This window comes from Heloderma suspectum, chromosome 3, assembly GCF_057233095.1.
Source record: "Heloderma suspectum isolate Gila_16-S chromosome 3, 16-S_ref, whole genome shotgun sequence".
Taxonomy (NCBI): Eukaryota; Metazoa; Chordata; class Lepidosauria; order Squamata; family Helodermatidae; genus Heloderma; species Heloderma suspectum.
Window position 1 is genome coordinate 241,353,755 of NC_139460.1, and position 27,096 is coordinate 241,380,850.

The 27,096-nt window shown below is 39.4% G+C and overlaps 1 protein-coding gene across 19 annotated transcripts in view; it reads left to right on the forward strand.

The window, feature by feature from the left end:
- Positions 1-27,096, forward strand: part of ATE1 (arginyltransferase 1) — a 102,928-nt gene that overhangs the window by 19,357 nt on the left and 56,475 nt on the right. For 18 of the 19 annotated variants that reach the window (XR_014789457.1, XM_084846034.1, XM_084846035.1 and 15 more), the window contains 2 exons: positions 15,186-15,218; positions 22,640-22,821. The exons of the other annotated variant lie outside the window; for it this stretch is intronic. Coding sequence is in view for 17 of the 18 variants with exons in the window: in XM_084846034.1 (XP_084702160.1) it covers positions 15,186-15,218; positions 22,640-22,821 (215 nt within the window). In the remaining variant the exon portion in view is untranslated. The remainder of the gene's footprint in view (positions 1-15,185; positions 15,219-22,639; positions 22,822-27,096) is intronic. 19 annotated transcript variants of the gene reach the window in all.

The following is a 27,096-nucleotide window of genomic DNA, read 5'->3' on the forward strand; positions in this document are numbered from 1 at the left end:
CCTTCTCTCTTGGGCCCACGTGCTCCATTTCTCTTTTCAGTTTGCATTCCCCTTGTCCTTGCCTGTTTCAGTCCTAATCATGGTTAATATTACATCTGAATTGGGGTTAACACATTAGCTATAGTTAGCTTTGAATCAATGTTTGAAGGGAGTTTAAAACGAATTTAAAGCTAACCATGGCTAACCTTAATTCTGGTTCAGATGTAATACTAACCACAGATAATGCTGAAAGTGGAAGGGGGAGGGATCTTAGTGGAAGAGAAGGAGGAGGTTTTGGACTGGAGCATGAAAGACTAAGGAACACTTTTAACCTCTTAGCCATGGTCAAGATCACACAATGTTACGTCAATACTGGATCTTAGGATTAGTCTTGGATTTTTTAAGAAAAGTATGCTCGGGGTTAAGGTAAAACCCCCAAATTTATTATGTCTTGAAGACATTTGAAACCAATTTCATTATTGATTTAGGATTTTACAGCATGTGGAATTAGCAGTATTATAGATCTTGGACATTATACTGGCCTAAATGACTCAGCTTGCTGCAAAATCACTTGTTGCATTTTCCCAGTTGCTGGGATCTGTTTCTTGAAAAATGAGTCACAGAAGGCACAGCATTAAAGTTTCACAGAACCTGCAACATGTCTTTAGGCTATGACCGGGTGTCATAACTTCTGTATAAAGATTTTTTTAAAAGCATAAAATTAGTTGTGGCCACAACTCAAAATATATTTAATGCAGTCCCTTATCTCTGGCTTACCTGAGTTGACATTATTTTTTGCCACTCCTCTGTTTTCATGTATTGCCTCCTTTTATAGCAATGAGACAGTATATGAAACACAGACATGATTTGAGGCTTGCTGAATGAGTCCATCTTAGATGGCGTCTGGTGGATATACAAAGTTACTTCTTATAAAGCAATGTTATTTGCCCAGGAATTTTATATGTATTCATTTTAAAGCAGAAAATATCATCTGCTTGACTGGTTATTGTCTTGTATTATGTTTTTTTATCATAATTGTGATTTCTTTTAATATTTTTATGTAAGCCATTCTGGGAGACTTTCCAACTGAAATGCTGGGCATGACAAGTACATTGAAATAGTATTTGATAATGATTATTGAAGGTTTCAGAAAGGAAAAACCCTGATGAGCAATATTTACTGTGTTTTATAAGATGGTTATCCCATACCGAAAAACCCATTGGTATGTCTTCGGTTCCTTTTTCTCTGATATTTTTAGTAACCTAATTTGTCCTAAAATGATGATGGTGATAGAAATGTGGTGTTCCCATTAAATAAGTTCAAGCATGTCTATGCTTGGCTCTCAAGTACTTTAGGAATTATGCAATTCATGTATATGAACATCTGGGATAGTTGTTAATACTATCCACCAGAGCAGAAAATATAAGCAGTGGACAATTATCATTTTTTATTAAATAAGACATCTGGCTAGATTCATAGATACTTACGTTAATGTTCATCTTTAGTACATTGATAATTTATTTTCTAAAAACGCTACTTATTGACTTTTGCAGCACAATCCTAAGCATATATACTCAAAAGTAAGTACCACTGTGTTTAATAAGACTTACTTCCAGGAATGTGTGCATAGGATGCAGCCTTAATTTGTTACCTGTATATTATTATTATTATTATTATTATTATTTACATTTCTATACTGCCCAATAGCCGGAGCTCTCTGGGCAGTTTACAAAGATTAAAAACATTAAAAACACAATATACAGAGATTAAAAACCATTTACATGTAAAACACATGAACAGACAATATACACAAAAGAAACATATATCTAAACTTCGAACAAGCAATCTCAAAAACAAACAACCATAACCATAAGACATTCCAAGATCGATTAAACACTTAACATATACTGCCGAATGCCTGGGAGAAGAGAAAGGTCTTAACCTGGCGCCGAAAAGATAACAATGTTGGCGCCAGGTGGGCCTCATTGGGGAGATCATTCCATAATGTCAGGGCCACCACCAAAAACGCCCTCTCCCTTGTTGCCGTCTTCCAAGCTTCCCTCAGTGTAGGCAGCCGGAGGAGGGCCTTAGATGTTGAGCGTACTATACGGGTAGGTTCGGGTTGGGAGAGGCGCTCCATCAGGTATTGTGGTCCCAAGCCGTGTAAGGCTTTATAGTTTAAAATCAGCACCTCGAATTGGGCTCGGAAACATACAGGCAGCCAGTGCAAGCAGGCCAGAGTCGGTCTTATATGTTCGGACCTTCTGGTCCCCGTTATCAATCTGGCCGCCGCATTTTGCACAACCTGCAGTTTCTGAATCATCTTCAAAGGCAGCCCCACGTAGAGTGCATTCCAGTAATCTAACTTGGAGATTACCAGAGCACGGACAGCTGAAGTCAGGTTATCCCTGTCCAGATAAGGGTGTATCTGGGCCACCAACCGAAGTTGGTAGAAGACACTCTGTGCCACTGAGGCCACCTGAGCCTCAAGTGACAAAGATGGCTCAAGGAGAACCCCCAAGCTATGAACCTGCGCCTTCAGGGGGAATGCAACCCCATCCAGAACAGATTGAGCACCCTCCATCCAGTCAGAAGAACCACCCACCAACAGCATCTCAGTCTCATCTGGATTGAGTTTCAGTTTATTATCCCTCATCCAGTCCATTGTCGCAGCCAGGCATTGATTTAGCACATCCACAGCCTCACCTGAAGAAGATGAAAAGGAGAAATAGAACTGTGTGTCATCAGCATACTGATGACAATGCGCCCCCAAATTCTGGATGACCGCACTCAATGTAGGTTTCATATAGATGCTAAATAGCATGGGGGACAGAACTGACCCTTGTGGCACTCCGTACTAGAGAATCCACGGAGCTGAGCAGTATTCCCCAAGCACCACCTTCTGGAGCCGACCATCCAAGTAGGAGCAAAACCACTGCTTCCCACTCCCAGCTCAGACAATCGTCCCAGACGGATACCATGGTTGATGGTATCGAAAGCCACTGAGAGATCAAGGAGAATCAACAATGTCACACTCCCCCGTCTCTCTCCCGACATAGGTCATCATACAGGGTGACCAAGGTGGTTTCCATGCCAAAATCTGGCCTGAACCCTGACTGAAATGGATCTAGATAATCAGTCTTATCCAAGAGTGTCTGGAGCTGGTTGGCAAACAACCGCTCAAGAACCTTGCCCAGGAACGGAACATTTGCCACTGGCCTAAAATTACTAAGAGTTCCAGGTCCAGGGAGGGTTTCTTTAGGAGTGGTCTCACTACTGCCTCTTTGAGCCAGCCCGGGACCACCCCCGCTCACAAAGAGGGATTAATCACCTCCCTGGCCCAGCCAGCTGTTCCTTCCCTGCTAGTTTTTATCAGCCAAGAGGGGCAAGGATCCAGTATGGAAGTGGTTGCATGAACCTTTTCTGTCATGTGAGGTTTGGATAAGTAAGCTGTATGACAGCAGCACACTATGCAGTATTGGCTGAAGCAGTCTGAAAAGAAACTGATTTTAAAGAGATTTCTAGCAAATGGGTCAAACCATTGTAAGCATGGGATTATTGGACTGGAGAATATACTTAGCACTGGCGTGCTGAATGTCGTGTCACCCTGAATTCAAGATATCTATACCGATCTGCTTCAAATATCTAAATGCAGTTATCTGAGAGAATAGATACAATGTGCCCTGGATAAAATTAGTACGCATTCAAAGGTGGGGTCAATAGAAGACACTAGTATGTCTTAGAAATGCTTGTCAGTGACTTTGATGGATTACTCCTACCTTTATTGGAAATGAATTTAGCAAGTCACTTACTTGCTAAATATGTGTAAAACATCGGATCACATTTGCATTTTATCTGTTACAGTCTTGGAACAGCCCTTCTGTTGTGCATCCAAATTACTTTCCCTGTTTTCTTACACAGTGCACCCCTTTTTAAACTACTTCTTATATTTATCAGTGTTTGGTTTTTTCAGCCTTCCCCTTCATTGATCTTGGAACTAGAGTTTGAAATCTGAGTGGGTATGAACATGCAATTTTATATTACCCAGTCCCCTAGAAGAACTGTTCTGACAATGATACAGAGTTCCTGACAGTTAAATGGGCTGTTAGTCCTTGCTGTAGTACCTTAATAGAATGGAATTTCCTCTGATGGATTATTACACGCTGCATGTAGGCCCATCAATGTAACTATGTAGTGCTTGATGCTTTTGCAGTTCTTTAAATTTATTGTACAAGCTTGAACAAGATTTAAAACAGTGAGTGTAATGAGGAATGCTGTTCCTCGCAAAAGTGTTTCTCTGAAGGCAGGTGTGCAGCAGGAAGGATATATTGCTCTATGGAGAATCTCTGCACCTCTAGCTCATCTGCATCAGTACAAACAGACCTACACCTTGATGGTGTTTACACAGACAACTAAGGATGCAGCACTAGCTCAGAAGCAAAAAGCATAATGTAAATCATAATGTTAATAGCACATAAATTGCATCTGTGGATCATGTTTCTTAGAGATGTAAAAATTTCCTGAAATTTTGAAGCCGTGGAAACAAAGTGCTTATTTTCTGGCAGGGGCGGGTGTGTGTGAGAATGGAAATTTGGGGGGAAATTGAAAAATGAGCAGTACTTTTCAGCACTTCTTACAGATCTAAAGTCACTTTGTTGTTAGGATAGACTTCCCCAACATAGTGCTCTCCAGATATTTTGGACTTCAGCTCCCATCTGCCTCAGGCAGAATGGCCAGTGGTCAGAAATGCTGGGCATTGTATTCCAAAACATCTGGAGGGCCCCAGGTAGGGGAATACTGTTTTAGGCAGGCTTTATGTTCCTAAAGTTATATGATGTATAACTTGGTTTGCTCATAAAATTATCCTTCTATTTAAAAACCTTTAAAAGTAAATCAGTAAATTTGTAATTATTGTCTGAATGAACTATACATTTAAATTTAATATACCAAGCATGATAATTTTATGAGCAAACCAAGTTATACATAACATATTTTAGATTCCTATTTTATGTCTGACTCAGCAAGTAGTCCCTGAAACATCTGAATCATCCTGGAGACCACAAGAAGCAGGGAGAACTGGAGGAAGAGGAAGACTGGTGTACTGCATCTGTTTCTGTTTGTAAGGAAGTTTAGGGAAATTCCTAAACCTGTTCTGTTTTGTGAGATGAAGCTTAGGGAAATCTGATCTGAAAGTAAAACTACTGGGATTTTATTTTGCTGGGTAACACTTGGCTTAGGAATGGTAAGCAACGATATTTGATTTAAGAACCTTTAAGCAATCCCAACCTATTATTTGAAGAGTGACCTTTTATTCACTTTTGTAAATATTTTCCATTAATGAACATCTTATTTTTTGTTCATTTTGAAAGGTTGTCTTTAGTTGTAGTGTCAATCCCATGCCTACACCATAGGAACCAGGCTGCTGAGTTTCTTTTAGGTAGAGAGGGTTTATTTTAGTGGTAGAAGTTAAAAGGTTTTATAGCAGAATTTCCTAGTGGTGAGTTCTAATTGAGAACTTTATTAGAAACAATGGCAGTGAGTTCTATAGACTTTTAAACTTTTAAAAAAACTTTTAAACTTTTAAAGTTAGTTTAAAAAAGAAAAGAAAGAAACACGGGTGGGATAACCCACATGCTGTTCCATCTTATCTGGTGACAGTGGCGGGATAACCTACAGTGCTTTTTCACATGTGGTTTTAGATTACATTAATTGACTGCTACAGCATCTAACCCGAAGAAGCCCAGAAAAACAGGACTCTGTAGAACAAAGCCCCAACTGTCAAGAATGCATACTTCCATATTATGAAGAGTTGACTCTGCTCATATGTTGGGAAACTGAGCCTGACTCCTGAAATATCTACCAGTAAAAGGTACATTAGATCAATATTATTAAGGAATAACTATTCTGGGAATCTTACAGAGAGGATTAAAAACATTGCACCCCCATGGCTTCATTATTTCCAGAATTTTACATCTCTAGTCTTCCTACAAAAGTCTTGCTATTGCATAGGGTTTAGCAATCATTTGGGGGACAATATAGAAACACTTCGTCTTAAATTCTAAAAGAAAATATTTCATAATCCAAAGCTGTACAGTTTTTCCAATTTTCCGGGAAAAAACAAAAACGGTCCTTGGAAAAAAACAGGAAAAGTGGTGTGTGTCCCCCCCCATTTTTCCTCTTTTTTTCCTGGGCCTTTGCATCTCTAATGCTCATTAGTTGTAGTCCAGCAGTGTGATAAACTAACGTTCAGGATTTTCCTGTGTTTTGTCTGTTAGGAACATCACACCAGCTCTCCCATCTCCATTACTTCGCCTATGGAAACTTGCCATGGGATGTGCCTTGGGAGTAACATTCAGGGGGCTAACTAGAAAACTTTCATTCTTAGCTTAGATTCATGTGCATCTGCAGCAGACTGGGTGGTATGCATCTCAATTACTGCCTGCTTTATTCTTTCAAGTAATTCAAAGTATTGACACTTTTGGTCTGAGTAAGCATTCTCCTTCTGCCTCGTGAAGAATACTCTGTAATTTTAAAAACTTGCATGGTTCCACTACCAACAGTAATCCATTACAACAACTACTTAACTATGTCTATATCCCCCTCTTTGAGATGAACACAGCATCAAGCATACTGAGTGTGTAGATATGGAATATGCTATACCACTTATATTGCTATACTGTAATGCTGTTTTCCTTAAATCTTTAATACTGAATACTCAGAACTACAGTTACGCCACTGCTATTTCCAGTGAAGTTTGTTGCAAGTTTATATCAGATTATGAAGTTTAAACTTTAAAATACCTTTCTGCCTTCAGTCACTGTGTTTGATAACATGTTACTATTCTGGGGCTGCCATATGCCGTTTGCATAATGCCCTTTTTGTTAAAGCTAACTTTTGGCTGTTAAGTCCCTTTATGGTATTCTGTGTCTTCTGAAGAAATAGTTTACATCTGCAAGGTAACCAAAACAAACCAAGTGGCAATTACACCAGTTAGAAAACATTTCCATACATGATCATAAGTCTTACAGTAGTTCTCTCAAATAGCCATAGTTAACCATTTTATTGCTATTTAGCTTTACTGAAGCAAGCATTCTACTCTGCTACTTTTGGCATATTTTATAATGACAAGTTTATAGGAAAAAAATAGTGCATTGCTCAGTTTCCACTGCAAAACTGGACAAACTCCTTGCCTTAGGCTTAGTCAAATATTTGTTTTGGAAGAAATTTTATTTAAAGACCTACAAAATATTCACTGTCTAAAAAGCTGCAGTAATGTGACTGAACTGGTTGTGAATAGTCTTTCCTTTCTTCATTAACTCTCCAAAAGGACAGTTGAATGTTTAAATATGGAGACCGAAGCAAATGAAAGATAAAGGAAAAGAAAGCCGTTCATATTGACAATATACTGATTTATGTTAGAGTATATTTTGCCTTCCCCACCCATAAATCCTTTCCAGGTTGAGATATTAGTGTCTTGAAGAAATCCATAGCTTCAAACATTTTGCTTATTTGTATGCTAGGTGTGCATTATTAGGGTGGGAGCTTTAAGCTATTCATTGAGCTCCTATACTGAGCTCACCATCACAATCATGCTCTCCCAGACCGTCAAGGAGCTGTTTAGAATGCTGGAGTGGCATGATTTAAATGGGGAGGAGAGTGCATAGGGAGAGCCATCCCCACATGTCATCCTCTGCGTCACAATGGCGCACCTCATGATTGTGCGAACCCGGCCACTATGTAGGGAAAGTGTGCGCTCGTGTGTGTGTGTGTGTGTGTGTGTGAGGGAGAGGGAGGGAGGGAGGGGAAGGGAAGGCTATGTGCATGCGTGTGTCTTTGGCTAGGAATCCTAAGGCTTGGCTTCCCCCCCCCCCCAAATTTCAGATTTATCCTATCCTTCTAAAACCACAAGGAAGAATCTGATGGAAGGACCAGTAGCAGAGTTTGACCTCTTAAGTCAAATTGCATAGGAGTTATAAAATGTTGCTTTGGAAACTGCAGAATAAGGAAGGACTAGAATGTCTTTAATTTACTTAGCTCTTTGAAGCAAATATTTATACGCTGTGGGCCTAATATAATTATGAAAGGAGTTTTCAGTTGCTAGTATTTTATCATGAACCTAAAGCTTTGTTTTATTGCACTTGTGCAAACGCAGATTTACATGTAACACTGTAACATTCATTTTGAACTGAATGACCTATGATAGAAATAAAATACATAAAATAGTGTGCTTGCACTACTGGTCAACCTTTTACCTAATACCGACTGTGTGCCTAGTAGGGATGTACGAAAGTCACTTACCTTTTCGCGATGGGGGGGAGGCGCTTCGCTTTCCCCCCCGAAGTTCAGACGAAGGGGGGGAGGCTTCCCGCCTCGCCCGGCCGAAATTCAGGCCGGGGGGGAGGCTTCCCGCCTCGCCTGGCTGAAATTCAGGCTGGGGAGAAGCGCCCCGTCTCCCCGGCCGCGAAACAAAAAGTAAAAAAAAAAAAAAAAGACCCCGTGATAGGCTGCACGTGACGATTTACGTAGCCTATGACAGCTAGATTTCCAAAGTCAGCCGTGATAGGCTACGTAAATCGTCACGTAGCCTATCACGGCTGACTTTGGGGGAAAAAAGCGCGTACACAAGTGGCGGCGGCCCATGGGCGCCGCCATTTGCGTTCCTTATTTTGGCGCGTCTAGTCTACGTAAAGATTTACGTAGACTATGGCGAAAATAAGGGCAACGCAAATAGCGTGCACTTATTTTCGCTGTAGTCTACGTAAATCTTTACGTAGACTAGACGTGCCAAAATAAGGAACGCAAATGGCAGCGCCCATGGGCCGCCACCATTTGCGTACGCGCTTTTTTTTTTCAAAGTCACCCGTGATAGGCTACGTGAAGATTTACGTAGCCTATCATGGCTGACTTTGGAAATCTAGCCGTGATAGGCTACGTAAATCGTTACGTAGCCTATGCACAGGTGTGTGTTTTTTTTTTTAGTTTAGCTTTTTTTTTTTACAATGGTGGCGGCAGCAGCCGGTCAGGAGACCGGCCGCCGCCCCCGCCCGCGCCGAACCGCTGCCGAACCGCCGCCGGGACCCGCCGCCGGGAGGGACATTCGCCAAAGGTAAGTCCCGTCCCGGGGGGGTGGCGGAGAATTTCACCGCCGATTTCGGGGGGCCGAATGCGTTGGCGCTCGGCCCCCCGAAGATTCGGGGAGAAATTCTCCGCCATCCCTAGTGCCTAGGCGCTGAAGTGGTTCAAATGTCAGGCTAAACCATGGTTTCCCATAATGGGAATGAGCTCCAGCAAGCCTCAGGCCCGTATATTCCTCTCTCCTCCTTCCTCTGGCAGAGCTACTAGGAGAAGATCAGAACCTTTTACTTTTTTTATTAACCACAACTTGTCCTTTTGACTGAATATGACAAATTTTGGTTAATCTTATTTGTGGTTGCTTGAAACAAGCCAACTTCAAACCACTGTTATGAAGCTGCTTGTTTCAACAAACCTTAGTTAAGACTAGCCAGTTTGGATTTTGGATTTGAAGTGCTGCTAAACTGCCATTAATCAAAAACAGAAGCAGAAATTTATACTTTTCCTTGCAGATATGCTGAGGAGAGGGGAGGGGGAACTTGTGGGCTCAAGGCCCTCTGGCTTATGACATCCAAACAGGCCCTTCTAAAAGTGAGGAAGCAACACTCCCCTTACTTGGGACCTGACATGCTAAAATTAATTGACCTGTACTGTTTGAGCCACATTTAATTCTGATGCTAGAATAATTCCGAAATGTTGAGTGGACTAAAATATTTCTATCTGGTGCTATGTGTATTCACACTAATTTTTCTCTTTTAGCAATATGTACATTAGTGGTCAAATATTATGGCTGATGAACCTCAAGTACTACATATCAATTGTAATTTTAAATATCAATGTAAAGATACAATTGATATGTAGTACTCAAAGATACCTTAGAACTGTCACTTTTGTCCTCATGGTTGGGTATTTCAAATGAGCTTCAGCTGTAGAGCTCATGCTTTGTTTTCCACTATGATTGCTGAACCTCTGTCAGATATTGTTGCCATGCTGCAGTAGCTATATTGCAGTATCCAATATTATTTTGGGAGGGGAGGCAGCAGCCACAGAAAACAAAAACAAAAAAGCCCTCTCTTCTCAAGCAGAAGATCTGGTTACAATACTGTATAGCACCTGACAAGTGGGTGACAAAATAGGGCCCGTCTTCAAGCTTTGTTGAAGATACATGGTTTAAAGCTTCAAATCAGTCAAAGCCGGTTCAGTTAAAGGTGTTAAATATTTTTTATTCTCTTTATTCACAACAATGTCTATACGTCATAACCTGTAACTTTGATATATTCTATGTTAACTTTAAATATCTGAAAATAGCTCAAAGTAAAACGTTGTGCAACGATGTCTTTAAAATGAGCAAGTATTTAGAAAATGTTTTGGCATTTACTGACCAATGAAGAGCTAGAATTAGAATTCTTGAAAGTCTTTCCAATATCAAAAATACATTACTTTTCCTCTGGTGCCAGTTCATTTTTTTTTTTTTTTTACTATAATTAAGGAATTACTAAGGTCTACATAAAAGCAAAGAAGTGCAGATGCTTAGAAAGTGTCCTATTTCTCAAGGCTGAATGGATCTTTGGAAACTACATTACTGCTCTTGGATTCAGAGGTATAATTAGAATAACGAAACCCACAATTTTCTCATGTCTCTGTTGTAAAGCTCCAGATTACTCAGGCTTTTGAACACCTTGGTTGTGAATGACTCCGAAAGGACTAACTATAGATGGCACATTGTTCCCTTGTCTTCAACGACGGCTTAGGCTTATAGAAGTCTCCTTTTTAATTGTCAAAGGGCTTGTCTAAATGTTTACCATCCATTTGTAGGTTAATTAGATCTTGCTTTCAGCTACAGACATATTGCAGCAAGAACAGAACCAAAAACAAAATTACATGGCATTGGAAAAGAAAAGCATATTATGGCTCTTTGGAGTTCTTGATTCATTGGAATCTTTTTCCTTCTTATCATATTGCTTTCTTTTGATAGAATAGTACATTGTGTTTCATGGATCTCCTATCAGCATAAGTGTTATAGAAAAATCAAAATAAAGCATCTGGTGACATCTTAAAGATTAAAAATTTGTTGTGGCATAAGCTTTCATGGGCCAGAGCCTACGAAAAAGAAAAGGTTATAGGAGTATAATGTATTTATATGGGCATGACACAAATATGTTTCCTAAGCTTTAGCAATATTGGTGCAGTTTGTGGATACTGTGTTCCTAATGTCTGTATTACTTTATGAATAAAAATAAAATAAGAAACACTTTCTACCATAGCAACTGAAAGTGAGCAACAAATGAACAAGATTCCTCAGATTTTTTTTTTTAAACATTGTTTTCCTATAAAGATCAGAAATTTCACCAGGGGACCCAAGAATTTGGTCAGACTTATGTCTGAACCAGGTGTGTGTAGTCACAAGGGGGGGGGGGAAGGTTTTTAAAAAATTATTTATTTCTTTAAAACATATCCTGGCTGCCTCTCAGGGCAGAAGCCCTCCCAAGGTGGCTTACTGAAATAAAATACAGTAAAACAGTTAAAATTTTAAAAACGATAAAAGCCAACAATAAAATCAGCAACAATAACAGCAGTAACAACAACAATAGCAGTCATATCAAGAGAAGGCCACGGTAAAATATGTTTTAAGGCCTTCTTAAAAGCCTGCAATGACAAAGCATGGCGGACCTCCGATGGCAATTTGTTCCAAAGGTGTGGGGCCCTGCAGAGAAGGCCCTCTCATGTGTGATCACCCACCTGACTGTTCTCATGGATGGGCAAATGAGAAGGGCCTCTTTTTCTGATCTTAAAGTGTGGGCAGGCTGATATGGGTGAAGGTGATCCTTCAAATAACTTGGTCCCAAACCATTTAAGGCTTGAAAGGTCAAAACGAGCACTTTGAATTGGGCTCGGAAACACATCAGTAACAAGTGCAGCTGGCACAGTATAGGCATTATGTGATCGAATTGTATTTTAAAATAAAGACAGACATTCTTTAGGTTATCATATGATGTATCCTGGTTTTGTGAATGGGTCCGTGCAAGCACCGATCAACCTGTTTTTAGAGGTTTTAGTTTTCTGAATGTGGGTTGGCCCATAATCAGAGGGTGGTACTACCCATTACAAGATAAATGGGTCAGGGATCCCAATCCCCCCCCCCCAAATACTGGTATGTGGACAGGAAACATTTGTAGAAGATAATTGATGGATGGGAATGGGGTACATAATGCTACTCTACCCACTATTGGATTTATTCCCCTTCTGCAAGCTAGTCCTGAGATTAGAGCTTGTGGGGAAGAAGTTAGTGTGTGGGGGAAGTGTTCAGCAACGCCTCGCTTGCTCCTAGCCCCTACACACTATTGTTAACCAGCAAATACATGCCTGCCAACTGTAGTATGTCTTGAATGATTTACAAGGCAGTAATATACAAGGACACATGTTACAATGTGACTTCGGAAAAATCAATTTCTGTGACAAACCCTTGGGAAAAAAAACACAACACACCCCTTTTGTACTTTTACACTTTTAAACTTGCTGTATGTGTATGAAATCAAAACTATAAAGCAGGATCTTTTCAAATGGACCATCAGATGTTATATCTCTTACAAATTTTACCCTGTTCTCCGCCTTTTGCTGGAATCCTTGGCAAAAATGTACCACAGGTACAATATTTGTATGCTACTTCCTTGCAAGTTTGTCCAGAATTTTTTGTGGCACCTCAGTACGCATTGAACACTCCTGTTTTTCATTTTTAAAAAAGTGTTTTCAGGTGGCGTATGTTCAATAGAATTGTTTACATTTCAGTAGTACTTGAGTATTGGATATAGCTTCTCATTAATATGATAATCGACAAGGAGCAGTCACTTACTTTGTACAAACAGCATGTATGTAATAGTGTCACAGACTGCTGCTGAAGTGAATCTGTCTTAGATCCTTCCATACAGTAGTCATCTTTGTTGTGCTTTTCATTCTCCACACATGCGCTGAATACATGGAAATAGGGAACCATGCCATGGCCAACGTTGCATGCCCTGCTGGCTTGCCTTTTCCTGACTTCCATTTGTAGAGCTGTATACTTCCCTTTTCAGAACTTCAGCTCTACACATGAAGGTCAAGGAGAGCAGAGTCAGCAGGTTGGGGGATGGCCCATTTGAGTAGTCTCGTTCCCCCTCTCCATGCATTAAATGTATGTGTCGAGAAATCTGAGCAGGGCTCTTGTGACTGCAATTTCTCTCTCGCTTCCCTCTCCTCATGTTCTGTTCATCCTAGGATCTGCACATTAGGAAAAACAGAAAGGCTATGTAATATAACTTCTTTCCAAAAGGCAGGACCCTTTTATTCAGGTTATCTAGTCAGTATGATGCTCACATGCAAGAAATCAGATTGGGCCCAAGTGTAATTAAAAATCCAGTTACTTGAACCCTGGTTCAAATAGTCAGCCTTTGTTTGGTGGTAGAGTGGTGTATCCTCCTGTCCTCCATGATACTTAATGTATGAGCCAGATGTGAAACACAGGTGCCTACTGATGTGAAGGCACCATTACCATGATTTCTTCCTCTTTTTGAGGTGGGAGAGATCTTGCCATGGCAGAGCTACTAGGAGATGATCAGAACCTTTTACTTTTTTTATTAACCACAACTTGTCCTTTTGACTGAATATGACAAATTTTGGTTAATCTTATTTGTGGTTGCTTGAAACAAGCCAACTTCAAACCACTGTTATGAAGCTGCTTGTTTCAACAAACCTTAGTTAAGACTAGCCAGTTTGGATTTTGGATTTGAAGTGCTGCTAAACTGCCATTAATCAAAAACAGAAGCAGAAATTTATACTTTTCCTTGCAGATATGCTGAGGAGAGGGGAGGGGGAACTTGTGGGCTCAAGGCCCTCTGGCTTATGACATCCAAACAGGCCCTTCGAAAAGTGAGGAAGCAACACTCCCCATACTTGGGACCTGACATGCTAAAATTAATTGACTTGTACTGTTTGAGCCACATTTAATTCTGATGCTAGAATAATTCCGAAATGTTGAGTGGACTAAAATATTTCTATCTGGTGCTATGTGTATTCACACTAATTTTTCTCTTTTAGCAATATGTACATTAGTGGTCAAATATTATGGCTGATGAACCTCAAGTACTACATATCAATTGTAACTTTGTTTGGTGGTGGAGTGGTGTATCCTCCTGTCCTCCATGATACTTAATGTATGAGCCAGATGCGAAACACAGGTGCCTACTGATGTGAAGGCACCATTACCATGATTTCTCCCTTCTTCCTCTTTTTGAGGTGGGAGAGATCATGCAAGAGTGAAGGGCCTATCCTATATTATGTTTGTCGGGTGGAGACATACCACTCACCCTCATGAAGGCTGACTGACTAAGCTAGGGATGAATTTCCAGGCAAAATATTCTTGGTTTATCAGATTGCTATCCTGTATTTTGGGTAGTACTTCCTGATATGCCAGATTTTTTTTAAAAAAATCCCAACCCAATGTAAGCTGATTTTTAGCATTAGTAGGCCATAGCTCAGAACCTTTGATCACCTTACGTAGGATATCTGATGATTATCCTGACTCTGCTGTGAGCCGTTCCTTGTTGTCACAATAATTTCATTAGATTATGTTGCAATTTTCAATCTCTAATAATTAGAATCTTCTAATTCCCACCCTACAGTTGTTAAAAGCCAACTCATAGCTGTCCCACCTGACTGTTTTCTGATGAATTTGTTAATTAGTTAACAGCAAAAGTGGGTTTAGTTCATCATAGAACAGTCAGATATGCAGTAGTTTTCATATAGCAAAGCACCAAAAGTACATTTCTAAGAGTTAAACTTAAGAAAGCTACTACTCTGTTCATATAATGAGGTAATTTCTTATAGCATTGGTTGTCCGTGTTACTTCCAAGGATTACTGTGGCTAATAGAAGAGGTAGTTTTGAAAAGATTTACAGATTTAATCCATGAATTAAAACTCATGGTTAATAGTGAAGCATTAGGTATAACTTAAGTTAGGTAAATTATATAGCATAATGCATTTAAGATAAAATCTTTTAACTTATTTGTTTCTTTCTGTTGTGTGTGTGTGTGTGTGTTTTATTCCATGCTGAACATGTATCCTTGGTGACATGCACTTTTGATAAATATCCCGAACACAGTTCACACGGTTCCTCTGTGACTCGCCACTTGAGGTATGTAATAATAAATATTTGTATTGTTTTAATACAAATCATAGTTTGTTTCCTGTACCTGATGTCTGCAATTATATTTATAAGGTAGAAGATTAATTTTCAAAGGCCCAAAAATTAGATTCTCAGCATATAATGGATTTTATTGTAGTTCCTTAATTCATTGAGGCTCTCTTGAAAATACTAGATGAGTTTTGCACAAGCTTTCTTAATTTTATTTAAAAATTGTATTTTAAAATACTAAAGGTTGAGATACACAGTCCTTGCTCAGCTTTGTATTTCTACCTGTCTCTTAACAGCTAGTGGACTTGGTTAGGGGGAACACCTGATAGATTAAGTGGTGGAGGCAGTGGACTATCTTAAAAACCATTGGGATTGTGTCTGCATGCTGGGTGGTTGTGTGTTTCTGATTTGTGAAAATCAGTTGTCATTTGATGCAATGGGATAAATCCAATATATCAGTCTTGAATGAAGATAAATCTTTATTAGTGAGCCCCAGGTTCAAATCCTCACTCAGCCCTGAAGCTCAAGAGGTAATCTCGGGTCAGTCACTATCCCTCAATCTAACTTACTTTACAGGGTTGTTATGAGGATGAAGTGAGGGTGGGGGAACCATGTTTGCCACCTTTAACTCCTTGGAGGAAAGTAGGATATAAGTATAATTTATAAATGATGATGGTACCTTCCAAATGGTTATGGTGACATAGATATCATAGAAAAGTTTGTTGTAAATATTAATCTGTACAGACCTTGTAAGCAAGACCATATGTAAGTCTACACTATGGTGCTTAAGACTAATCTTTCCATCTCAGGACCAAATTACTAAATCTGGATATGCTAACATTCAAATTGGTTTTATGCTGTTTTATTTAGAGTTTCTATTTATGTAGTTGTGGTTATGGATGATATTGAAATTGTTTTTAAATTTTGTACATTCAATAATTTTTAGACTATGTTTTATTATAATGTTGTATAACATTACAACATTATAATGTTGCTGTTTGTATTTTTGTCTGACCTGAATTGTTGTTTCAGAGAGCTTTGGCTATTGGGCGGTATAGAAAATAAATAAATAAATAAATAAATAAATAAATAAGTTAAATAAGTGGTTGTGGTTGTTATATTGTGGCTTTAATGTTCTAGATATTTTAAATTGTTTTATTGTGTGCTGTTTGGTTTTAATTTTTGTGAACCGCCCAGAGAGCTTCGGCTATTGGGCGGTATAGAAATTAAATAAATAAATAAATAAAAATTAAATAATTTTAATAAGCTGCCAGGTACCTTGGAAAAAAACTTTTTTGAATGGTAGAATGTAAGTTTTATAATTTATTTGTTTTCTGAAACTGAACATGAGGAAGATGAATATGTCGCTTGTTATTGGTTTTCTGGTCCTTAATAATTGCTGGATAATAATAATAATAGGCCATATCCTGTGCGCTCCAGTGGCTTTACAACATTCCTGCATATGTGGGCATCCCCATTTACTTAACTGGCGTGTCGGCATCTTGAAGTGCAAGGAGCTGCCCCTCCAATGAAGTGAAAAGGGCACTTTGAGCATTCAGGAGTTTCCTGGGTGTGTTTTCAAAACTCTACGTCTGCAGCAGATCACTGAATTGGGATTCTCATTGGTAGACCTATTGCCTAATGACAAAGCTAGCCAGTTATGCAGTCTGGTACTCTGGCAGTGGGATGGATGTAGGGCAGGAGTGGAGAGCCTCTTTCAGCCTTAGGGTGAAATTCAATTTCAGAGGAGCTCTCAGTGGCCCCCGGGTCTGAGATAGCCCATGTTCACAGTTAAGCAATAGGTAACATTTGCATTTACATATACAGTATAGATGGAATAACTGATCCCTAGGAACAGCCAGGAGTCTGAAAAAATGATGTTCATGACATATGTTACCAATTTAAAACGATTAATGGGACATCAAGAGACTTAAAAAACTTAGTGACTTAAAAGGTTTAAATGCAGAAAGGATAATTTCCTCTTTGCTTTTTGTTTTTTTAAGTATTGACTTGGAATTGCAAATTGATATATTTTAAATTATCCTGGTGCCCTGAATATGAGGTTTCTGAAATGCATTCCTTTCTCAACTCCCTACTTGCTTTTGTTCTTAAAACAGTGTTTAGATTCTAGGTTACATTTAATTCGTCTGATCTCTTTAATTAGCCATAACATGAGGATTTAAAACCATCAGAATTGGATTGATGAGGCAGTTTGTCTCTCCCCCAGCCACAAGTGGCTGGTTAATCCCTACTGGTAATCACAGATGCAGAATGTATAGCACAGACTGCTGTTTGTGATACCTGGCAGTGTGACAGTTCATAAGACAGAGCAGCATGAGAACACATGATGGGGTCCATGTGAGGTTCAGTTCATAGAAAAGCCGGTTAAATTATATACATGAACAATTGTACACATGGGTGTCTCATCTCGCCCTTCGCCCTGCCTACTAGAGGCTCCCAAGCTGATTCTTTAAATGCATTCAGATGGCACAGCTAGTCTGTCAGTATAAAGTGCGTTGTACTATCATTGCTCCTTGTGCTGCTTCGTGGCAAGTAACAGTCCTCACTTTTGTTGTGAGAAAAGTACTTGGGGAAATTTGAATAGGAAAGAAAGAGTGAACAGATCTGCTGTACTAGGCCCTACTTTGCAAAGGATAAGCTCGAAACTATCAAAGCAGAACAGTTGTTTTACAGTTTAAAGAAGTATTGTGTTCGGAGTCCCTTGCCTTTTCTTTACAAATGTAAAATCTGAAAGAAAGCCTAAAGTTTTCAACATTGAGTTCTGCTTCTTAAAAAATAGATATTCAGGGCTGGTGAAATGACTGGTTTTAGGGTCAAGGCTTCAGATTACTTCATTTCTAACAGCTAAGAAGACTTTGTTGGTTGTAGGTCTTAAAGAGTTAACTGCCACATGAGTGTAATGAAATTGTCAGGTTATAGTAATTGCACCAGTAATTTGATATGTTGCTGTTTGAATGAAGCCATGTGTGGAGAGTTTGTTGGTTTTCTCTGCTGAATCTACCCCCACCACACTTACATTCCACCATCCTGAAAGCTATGAAGGCTAATCGGGATCATTAGACTTAATAAGTAAAGAGCTTTTATCACCTCGTCAAGTAAGGCAGCAGATTTCCATTATTTTTCCTATTTTGAAGGGCTACATAGATCCCTGCATACCCTTCCCTGTAAGGTTTATGCCATTTTTTTCCCTGGGATGTTTTTTTTATTGACCTTTGAATCTTGAATTGAATTTTGTGTGGCACCACTTGCACATGTTTTGGATTAGATGAAACTAAATAAAAAGGGTTGCATATCCAAGGCCATAAGGATTTTTGAAATTCTACATCTTAAAGCAAACACCATGTGCTAGTTACAAAGTGATGCATTATACCACAAATAATTTCAAAAGAAAAAATTAAACGTATGTGATTGCATTCCAGTTGTCTCTAAGTAGTTTATTAAGAATTTAAAAGACAACACCCTTGGCAGTAGTAAGTTTTCTCCAGTACTTCTGTTCACGTTTGGATGTATAACCATCAAATTCTTAAAAGGATAAACATGCTCTTGGAAAGGGAAATGCAGTCTCTGAATGTAAAGAACGGGCAATTTATATAACCAGGAAAGAACACTCTAATTTTAAGATCTCCAGTTCTTTTCTATAAATATCAATTCAATACCAAGGAGCATTTGGAAATATTAATGTGGTCTATGATCCTTTAATGCAAAAATTCTATGATTCAGTGAAATAAGGTGTGGCAAAACTATGATTTTGGGAGAATATATGAGATACAGGCTGCAATGCTATACACACTTACCTAGCAGTAAGATCCATTGAACTCAGTGGGACTTATGTCTGGTAGACATGAGTGGGATTGTGCTGTGCTGTTCTTGGAAGTAATGTTCTTTGTAATACTTAACAGTTGAATACGTTGTGTTCAAATAAATGCACATCAGTCTGAACTATTATCTTTCGTAATGTATTCTTACTTATAAATGGCCCTTTTAAAATGGAAATTACTCGTGTAAAACAGTCCATTATCCATGCTAATAAATAGTCTACTAGAAATCAGTTTGCATATGTGAACATTTTAACTAGAAAACATATGGTTTTATTTCTTGAGAACCTCAATGTTATTTTTTTTCAATAGAAAATGTGTTTCAACCACTTACAGTTGCGTAAAAAAAGAGTCCAGCAATGACTGTACTGTACGTACTAGTAACATTTATCACATAGAGTTGTTGTATACACCAGGTTCAACTCTTTAAATCTGGGAGAACAACATGCCCAGCAGCCTACCTATAATGTTAAAAGAATTAAGGAAAACAGGAAAGAACAGACTAAAAGCCATGTCAGAGTCTATGATCAGGACTTGTATGGCATAATGAAATAAATTAGACGCTTGGTGTGGGAGATGGACTCATCAGGCTTGGATATGCATACTTGAAGCTTTTTCACTTTTCACAATAAAGAATAAGTTAGCCTGGTCCTGCATCAGATTCTCATATTGCAACCATGAATCCAAACTGTGAAAATGTATGATTTTGTCATACTTTAAGCAAGGGGTATTTTATTCTATAATTTCTTAAATATTGGCTGGCTGGTCAGGAAACTTTATTCTGAACAGTTCAAATAAGGGACTTTTGACCATATCACTGACTTTCTGACATGCATGGTAGCAATTAGAGTACTGCCTATCATCTCTTTAGCTACTGTATCAAAATATTTGACTAAATCCACTTGCTGTAGTTTTAATGCCAAACAGTTGGCAATTGGTAAGAATGTTGGATTTACTGAGTGAGAAACAGCTTTTTCTGAAGAACTGTTTGTACAATGAAACTCAGACTAATTATATTGAGATAACGAAGTTGAAGACAAGCAGTTCAAGGTTAAAATGAGCATGAGTGTAAAAAAAGTGGTATACTACATAATGCAGGATATTTACATTATCTAGAGAAGATTCTTCTTGTGCTTTTAACACATGAATTTTTTTGTCTGACAAAGTACAATCCATGGCAGTAAATTAATTAGCACCTGCTTCATTGTGTCAATCATCAAGTGCCCCATACCTTGTTAAAATAAAAGAAATTTTTCATTTTTCAATGAAAAATGTTTAAGGGAGCAATCCTATGTCCCCTAGACGGTGTCTGGGGGACATAGGATATTTTGGTTTCCTGGATCCCGTTCCCCACGCCCTCACAGGCAGCGCAGAGAGAATCGTGCTGGCTGCTGCTACGAGCTCACAAATGCGAGTTCATAGGGGGTGAAAGGGGTTCTTCCTGGGGGAGGGGAGGAGATGGGGGCGGGAGACATACGACAAATCCTATGGCCACTCCAGCCTCCTCCTTTCCCTGAAGCTTTTGCTAGGTCGGTGAAAATCTAGTTTAAGTGCAGAGCAGGAGGTGTGATGCACTTCCCATTCTTCATAGGATACTCATAAGCCTCCAAGTTTGGAGGCTTATGACTACCCAGGGCGGATCCCATAGGATTGTGCCCTAAACAGCAGAAATGAGGCATGGCTGCTCAGAAGCTAGAAATGTTTGAGTCACCAATGTTTTTACCATATTGTTTTGTACAATTATCACATGCATAATTTTAATCCCGCTTTTTGTTGAAAAGTTTTCACTGAAAGCTAAACATTGATCTTATGGAGGAAAGGTTAACTGGGTTCTTATACTAGGCAAGAAAAAGGTTTTATAGATTTGTTTTGTTTTTTGAAATGGTGGTGGGGAGCCTGTGTACAGTGTTCTTACTTTATGAGATTTTAATTCTCAGTTTATTATAATCCAATATAATTGCATTGCTTCAAATAAACTCTTGTATGTTGTGATTTTTATATTCTGCAGTGCTGCTTCTGTTCATTTTTTGAACAGAAGAAAAAAAAACATTAATTTTTTTTCTAAAAGAGCTCTTCTTCCCATGATCTTGTGAAATCATACTTATGAGCACGTTTAAACAATGGGGCTGGTTACTCATATCTTTTAAAAATGAAGAATTAATGAGCAGGATCTGAATTGTTCTGTTGGATTGTATTTATTTATTTGTTCCCCAAATTGTATAACTAATCAGTGCCAACATAAATATATGTAAACAGTTATGGCAGTTATTTAATTAATGGAGGGAGCAAATTTGCATCCCCTAGACAGCATTTGGGGGACATAGGATATTTTAGTTTCCTGGATCCAAGGCCAGAAACAGCACTCCAACTTCAGCTTCAGGAAACTGAGCTCCCCTCCCCCTTGCAGCTCCTCCTCCCCTTCTCCGTGGAGAGAACTGTGCCAGCTGCTTCCACAAACTTGCAAACACAAGCTTGTACGGGGGCTAAAGAGGAGGTGTCAGTGGGCGGGGAGGGGAGAAGACTGGGGATGCAGGGATCCAAGCTATCCCTAGCTGTCCCAAACCTCCTTCCCTCCCCCTCCCTGAAGCCTCCGCTAGACAGGTGAAAACACCTGTCTAGCTAAAATGCACAGCAGGAGGCACAACTAAAGCACTTTTATCCCCAGTCTTCAGCCAAAGAGGCTCCCAGAGTAGCCTACATAACATCAACAAATACAATACAGCCCCTGCCCACAGACTTATAATCTAAAAGGAAAGGTTCCTCCTGTGCAAGCACCGAGTCATTGCTGACTCCTAGAGGGATGCTGCTTGTGCTGGTGTTTTCATGGCAGACTGTAGCGGGGTGGGTTGCCGTTGCCTTCCCCAGTCGTGACTACCTTTCCCCCAGCAAGCTGGGTACTCATTTTACCGACCTCGGAAGGATGGAAGGCTGAGTCGACCTGAGCCGGCTACCAGGGACCCAGCTTCCACTGGGATCGAACTCAGGTCGTGGGGAGAGTTTCGGTTGCAATACTGCCACCTACCACTCTGCGCCACACGAGGCTCTATAATCTAAAAGACATGTCACAAAAGGAAGTAGGGATGGGGAGGAAAGAGGGGAAGAAAGCAAACCCAGGCCCCAGTTCTTATGTGGCGAAATGTGAACCTTTCATTGCTAAACATAGCATTTGAGGCCTTTAGTCTTTAATATGAGGAAATTTGCAAGGCAAAGAAAGTAAGACTTGGTTGTTATTAATAAATGAATATTAACAAATATATTGATATACTGCACACCGTTGCAGAACTAGCTCACTAAACATGTCTTTAAAACATACTTAACATTCACATTTCAGGTTTTTAAATGTAATTTTGCTTAACTTGAGATAACTCACTATCTGGGTAGGATAATTAGCTAACAGCAAGGACATAGTTCATTGGTTAGGTGCCTCTTTTTCTGGACAGTTTTGCACTACTCAATGTATTTGCCTTTTTGAATTTCATACTTATTTTGTTCTAAATTTTATTTTATTTTTTTGTTGCTATAGATAATGGAAAAATGCAAGAAACTGATTAAAATGGTAATTTCTTTTTGATTTGTACTCTCTAGGCAGAAAATCTACCTATCGGTCCGGATTGTGGCTATGGTTCTTTCCACCAGCAGTATTGGTTTGATGGAAAGATAATTGCTGTGGGTGTAATTGACATCCTTCCAAAGTGTGTATCCTCTGTATATCTCTACTATGATCCTGATTATTCTTCTCTGTCTTTAGGAGCCTACTCTGCACTAAGGTAAGGAGACACTTTGCCATATGCAGTAATCTTTTGAATGTCTGTCAGTATTTAAAGTATAGAATTAAAAAATAGAATGAAAGTCTAACCATCAGATTAAAGGTTCATTAGCTTTTTTTAAGAGTAAGAATGTTTTTACTTCCAAAGTTCTAATGTTAAAATTCAATTATAACGTGTTAAGGATTTATGTTTGTCTGACCGGTATTTAAAGTGTTTCAGTGTTCAATCTGCTTTGGAAAATAAGACTACTTCATATGGGAGTGAAATGTGTCATCAGAACAGCCATGTGGTGCAACTTTTGCTGCTCTGTTCAATTTCAGACTGCAGTTGGGGGAGCCAAATGTTGGAATGTTCCTCCATACTAAGAAGTACAATGCAAATACAAACTAGAACCTTTCCCCACCACATGAATTCTGTATGTGCAGGGAATGTGGCTTTCAGTTTGTTTGTTTTAGTATGAAGGAGCATTCAAGTGTGGAATTGTCCCACCAGTAGTTTGAGACAGAACGGCCAGCCCAGCAAAAACTGCACCATTTGATTATGTGTTGCAGCTTTCATATTAAACATTCAGAGATGGCTTAACAGGGAGAAATTGCAGCCCAGTAGATATCTTGGATATATGCCCCACCACTTTCTCCCCAAAGTGAGGGAGATGGGCATCTGATCCAAGCCATACTGTATTAATGTGAACATGGTATCTGCCTAAGCCCCAACCCATCTCCAGAAAGAATGGAAAGTTTTGGTCATGGCATCAGGGGTGACACTGGTACAGTCTAGATTAGACTGTACTTCCTCCCTGCAGTGAGGGGGCTGGTAAGGTGAACAAGCCAAAGACTCTTCACTGGGTGCAATTTCTGTCTTCAAAGTAACTTTGTCTTGAGAGATGCTCTTCTGTTTCTCTTTCAGTTTCATTCAGTTCATCACGTTTTAAAAATTCTACATTTCTTACCCATCAATACAGTTAATGTCTCTGGCAAGCCATTGGAAAGCCAATCTAGTGCATGAAAGGCACAGTTAGTGTCGCTTGTAATAATCTGGTTTATTATACCTTTCAGTGAACAAAATAATTGTTTATTTTCACAGTATTTATGTGAGGCTGATTAGGCTGAAACCCATGAACTTGCCCAAAGTTGCCTAATGAACTTGAGTGCTCTGACTAAAGAATTTGAACCTGGATCCAAATTTACATTCTCTCCACATTCCTGTCACTTTATTTTCACTACCATATACATCATGGTTTGGGGTTTTTAAAAACTGGAACTGGAGTGATATTGATTACACACTTTTACATCCACTTGCCTATAGATAAAATGCCTTGTTTCCATCAGGAATGCGGCAAATTGTTATATTTTTAATATCCTCTTACTTGATAATAAGCTAACATGAACAATGTTTTGGAGTACCTGAAGTGCTTTTAATGTTTTATATAATCTGGAAAGTTTAGGTAGGCTGAATATGCTTTCATGAGTCACATATTTAAGGAGCCAGCTTGTTAAACCATGCATGAAAAGCAGTAAATATGAACTCTCTCCAGGATTAGAAGTCCCAATGTGTAGTTACTACCTAAAGAATGCTAGGAATAGAGGGTCCTTACGAAGCAGTGAAGGAACTTGATACCATACAAGCTGTTACCAATTTTATTCAGAGAGGATTGAAAAACCCCTGCTTAAGCTTGGTGGCAGTTTTACTGTTTGTTAAGCATTTAAAGGAATACTGTTTTTAAAATAGTACATAGACATTTACAAATGGATGTGTTGCTTCAAAAATTGGCTCATGGTCCAAGAATACAAGGCATTTGACCAGGTGATAAGGCAGTATGTTGTAATTTCATGATGTGGAAATTCAACCATAGGACAAAGATTATATGCTTTATAAGGAATTTACTTGAATGGCTTTGCCCTCAAGATGAAAACTCATGGATATGTTAGTGTGCAAAACACTACCTTAAAGTCATGAAACCAAAATATTGGTGGCTGAGAAAGTGATTCTGAAATGATACGTTAGGTTTTACCCAGTGGGTTGCAGGAGTTTTGTCTTCAAGTCCCAAAGTTGCCAATGGTTCATGCTGGAGGCCTAAGAACAATGACAAGTTTGATCTCACTCTGATTTTGTTTTTACCACTCTAATACCTTCAGGTTTGCTTACTTTTTCTGGGACAACTAGATAGAAAGTTGACCAGGGACGTGTACTTACAGTAACCTTTTCTTTAAGAGAGGGTAGCTGATGGACTTTATTTCATTCTCGTAGGGCTCAGTCCTATGCATGTTTAGACAGAAGAAAGTCCTACAACTTCTACAATTCCCCAGCTGGCTTCTTCTGTCTAAACATGCATAGGATTGTGCTCTTAAGATCTTTATAGATTGGGGTGATACTGCCTTGTGACTAAAGGATTTTTTAGCCTACAACATGTGGCTTGGAATACTTGCTTGAATAATCTAGCCATGCAGCTGGTAACTTTGCTGTGGTGTGGTGTGATGTGGTGTATTTGTATTTTCTTCTGCTCTCAGCCTGTACCATTGCGAGCAGGAATGATTTTGAGCTGATGAGTGAAAGAACTTGCTTAGGTTAGGAGATGGGAAATTGCTGAGATACTAAATGAATTCTTTGCACCTCTTTTGATTACAGAAAAAGTAGGAACTTTCAGGGAAGAGGCCTGAAGAACTGAGTTGGATAGAGGTGGTGAGGGCTTGACTTCACCTGAGAGTTAATTCTTAAAGAATTAAAGTGTGCAACTGCTGATCCTCTAACAAAACTATGCAACTTGTCCCTAAAATTCTCCTACACTTCAGAGGATTGGGAGGTAGTGAACGTAACACCCATTTTAAAAAAGGGATCATGAGGGATCTAGGAAATTATAGTCCATTTAGCTTAATATCTGTTCCAGATAAATTGGTGGGAAGCATTATTAAAGGTAAGCATACAGAAGAACCCCCTTCATGGCTCACTGCCTTGTTGTGGCGAAGGGGCTTGCGTAACTCAGTGAAGCCATAAGCTATGCCGTGCAGGGCCACCCAAGACGGACAGGTCATGGCGGAGAGTTCTGACAAAATGTGGTCCGCTGGAAAAGGAAATGGCAACCCACTCCAGTATTCTTGCCAAGAAAACCCCATGGAACGTATCACAAGGCTAAAAGATAGGACGCCGGAAGATGAGCCCCTCAGGTCGGAAGGTGTCCAATATACTACTGGGGAAGAGCAGAGGGTATTTCCAAGCAGCGCCAGAAAGAGTGAAGCGGCTGGGCCAAAGCCGAAAGGACACCCAGCTGTGGATGTGTCTGGTGGTGAAAAGAAAATCCGATGCTGTAAAGAACAATATTGTTTAGGAACCTGGAATGTAAGATCAGTGAATCAAGGTAAGCTGGAGGTGGTCAAACATGAGATGGCACGATTGAACATCGACATCTTGGGAATCAGCGAACTAAAATGGACAAGCATGGGCAAATTTAATTCAGGTGACCATTATATCTACTACTGTGGGCAAGAATCCCTTAGAAGAAATGGAGTAGCACTCATAGTCAATAAAAGGGTGGGAAAAGCAGTACTGGGGTACAATCACAAAAATGACAGAATGATCTCAGTACGAATCCAAGGCAAACCATTCAACATCACAGTAATTCAAGTCTATGCCCCAACCACTGAGGCCGAAGAAGCTGAGGTTGATCGGTTCTATGAAGACCTACAACAACTTTTAGAACTAACACCAAAAAAAAGATGTCCTTTTCATCATCGGGGATTGGAATGCTAAAGTAGGAAGTTGAGAAATCACTGGGATAACAGGCAAGCATAGCCTTGGTGTACAAAATGAAGCAGGACAAAGGCTAATAGAGTTTTGCCAAGAGAACACGCTGATCATAGCAAACACTCTTTTCCAACAGCACAAGAGGCAACTCTACACATGGACATCACCAGATGGTCAATATCGAAATTGATTATGTCCTTTGCAGCCAAAGATGGAGAAGTTCTATACAGTCAGTAAAAACAAGACCTGGAGCTGATTGTGGCTCAGATCATGAGCTTCTTGTTGCAAAATTTCGGCTTAAATTGAAGAACGTAGGGAAAACCACTAAACCGTTCAGGTATGACCTAAATCATATCCCTGATGAATATACAGTGGAGGTGAGGAATAGATTTCAGGGATTAGACCTGATAGACAGAGTGCCTGAGGAACTATTGACAGAGGTCCGTAACATTGTTCAGGAGGCAGCAACTCAATCCATCCCAAAGAAAAAGAAATGCAAGAAAGCCAAGTGGCTGTCTGATGAGGCTTTACAAGTAG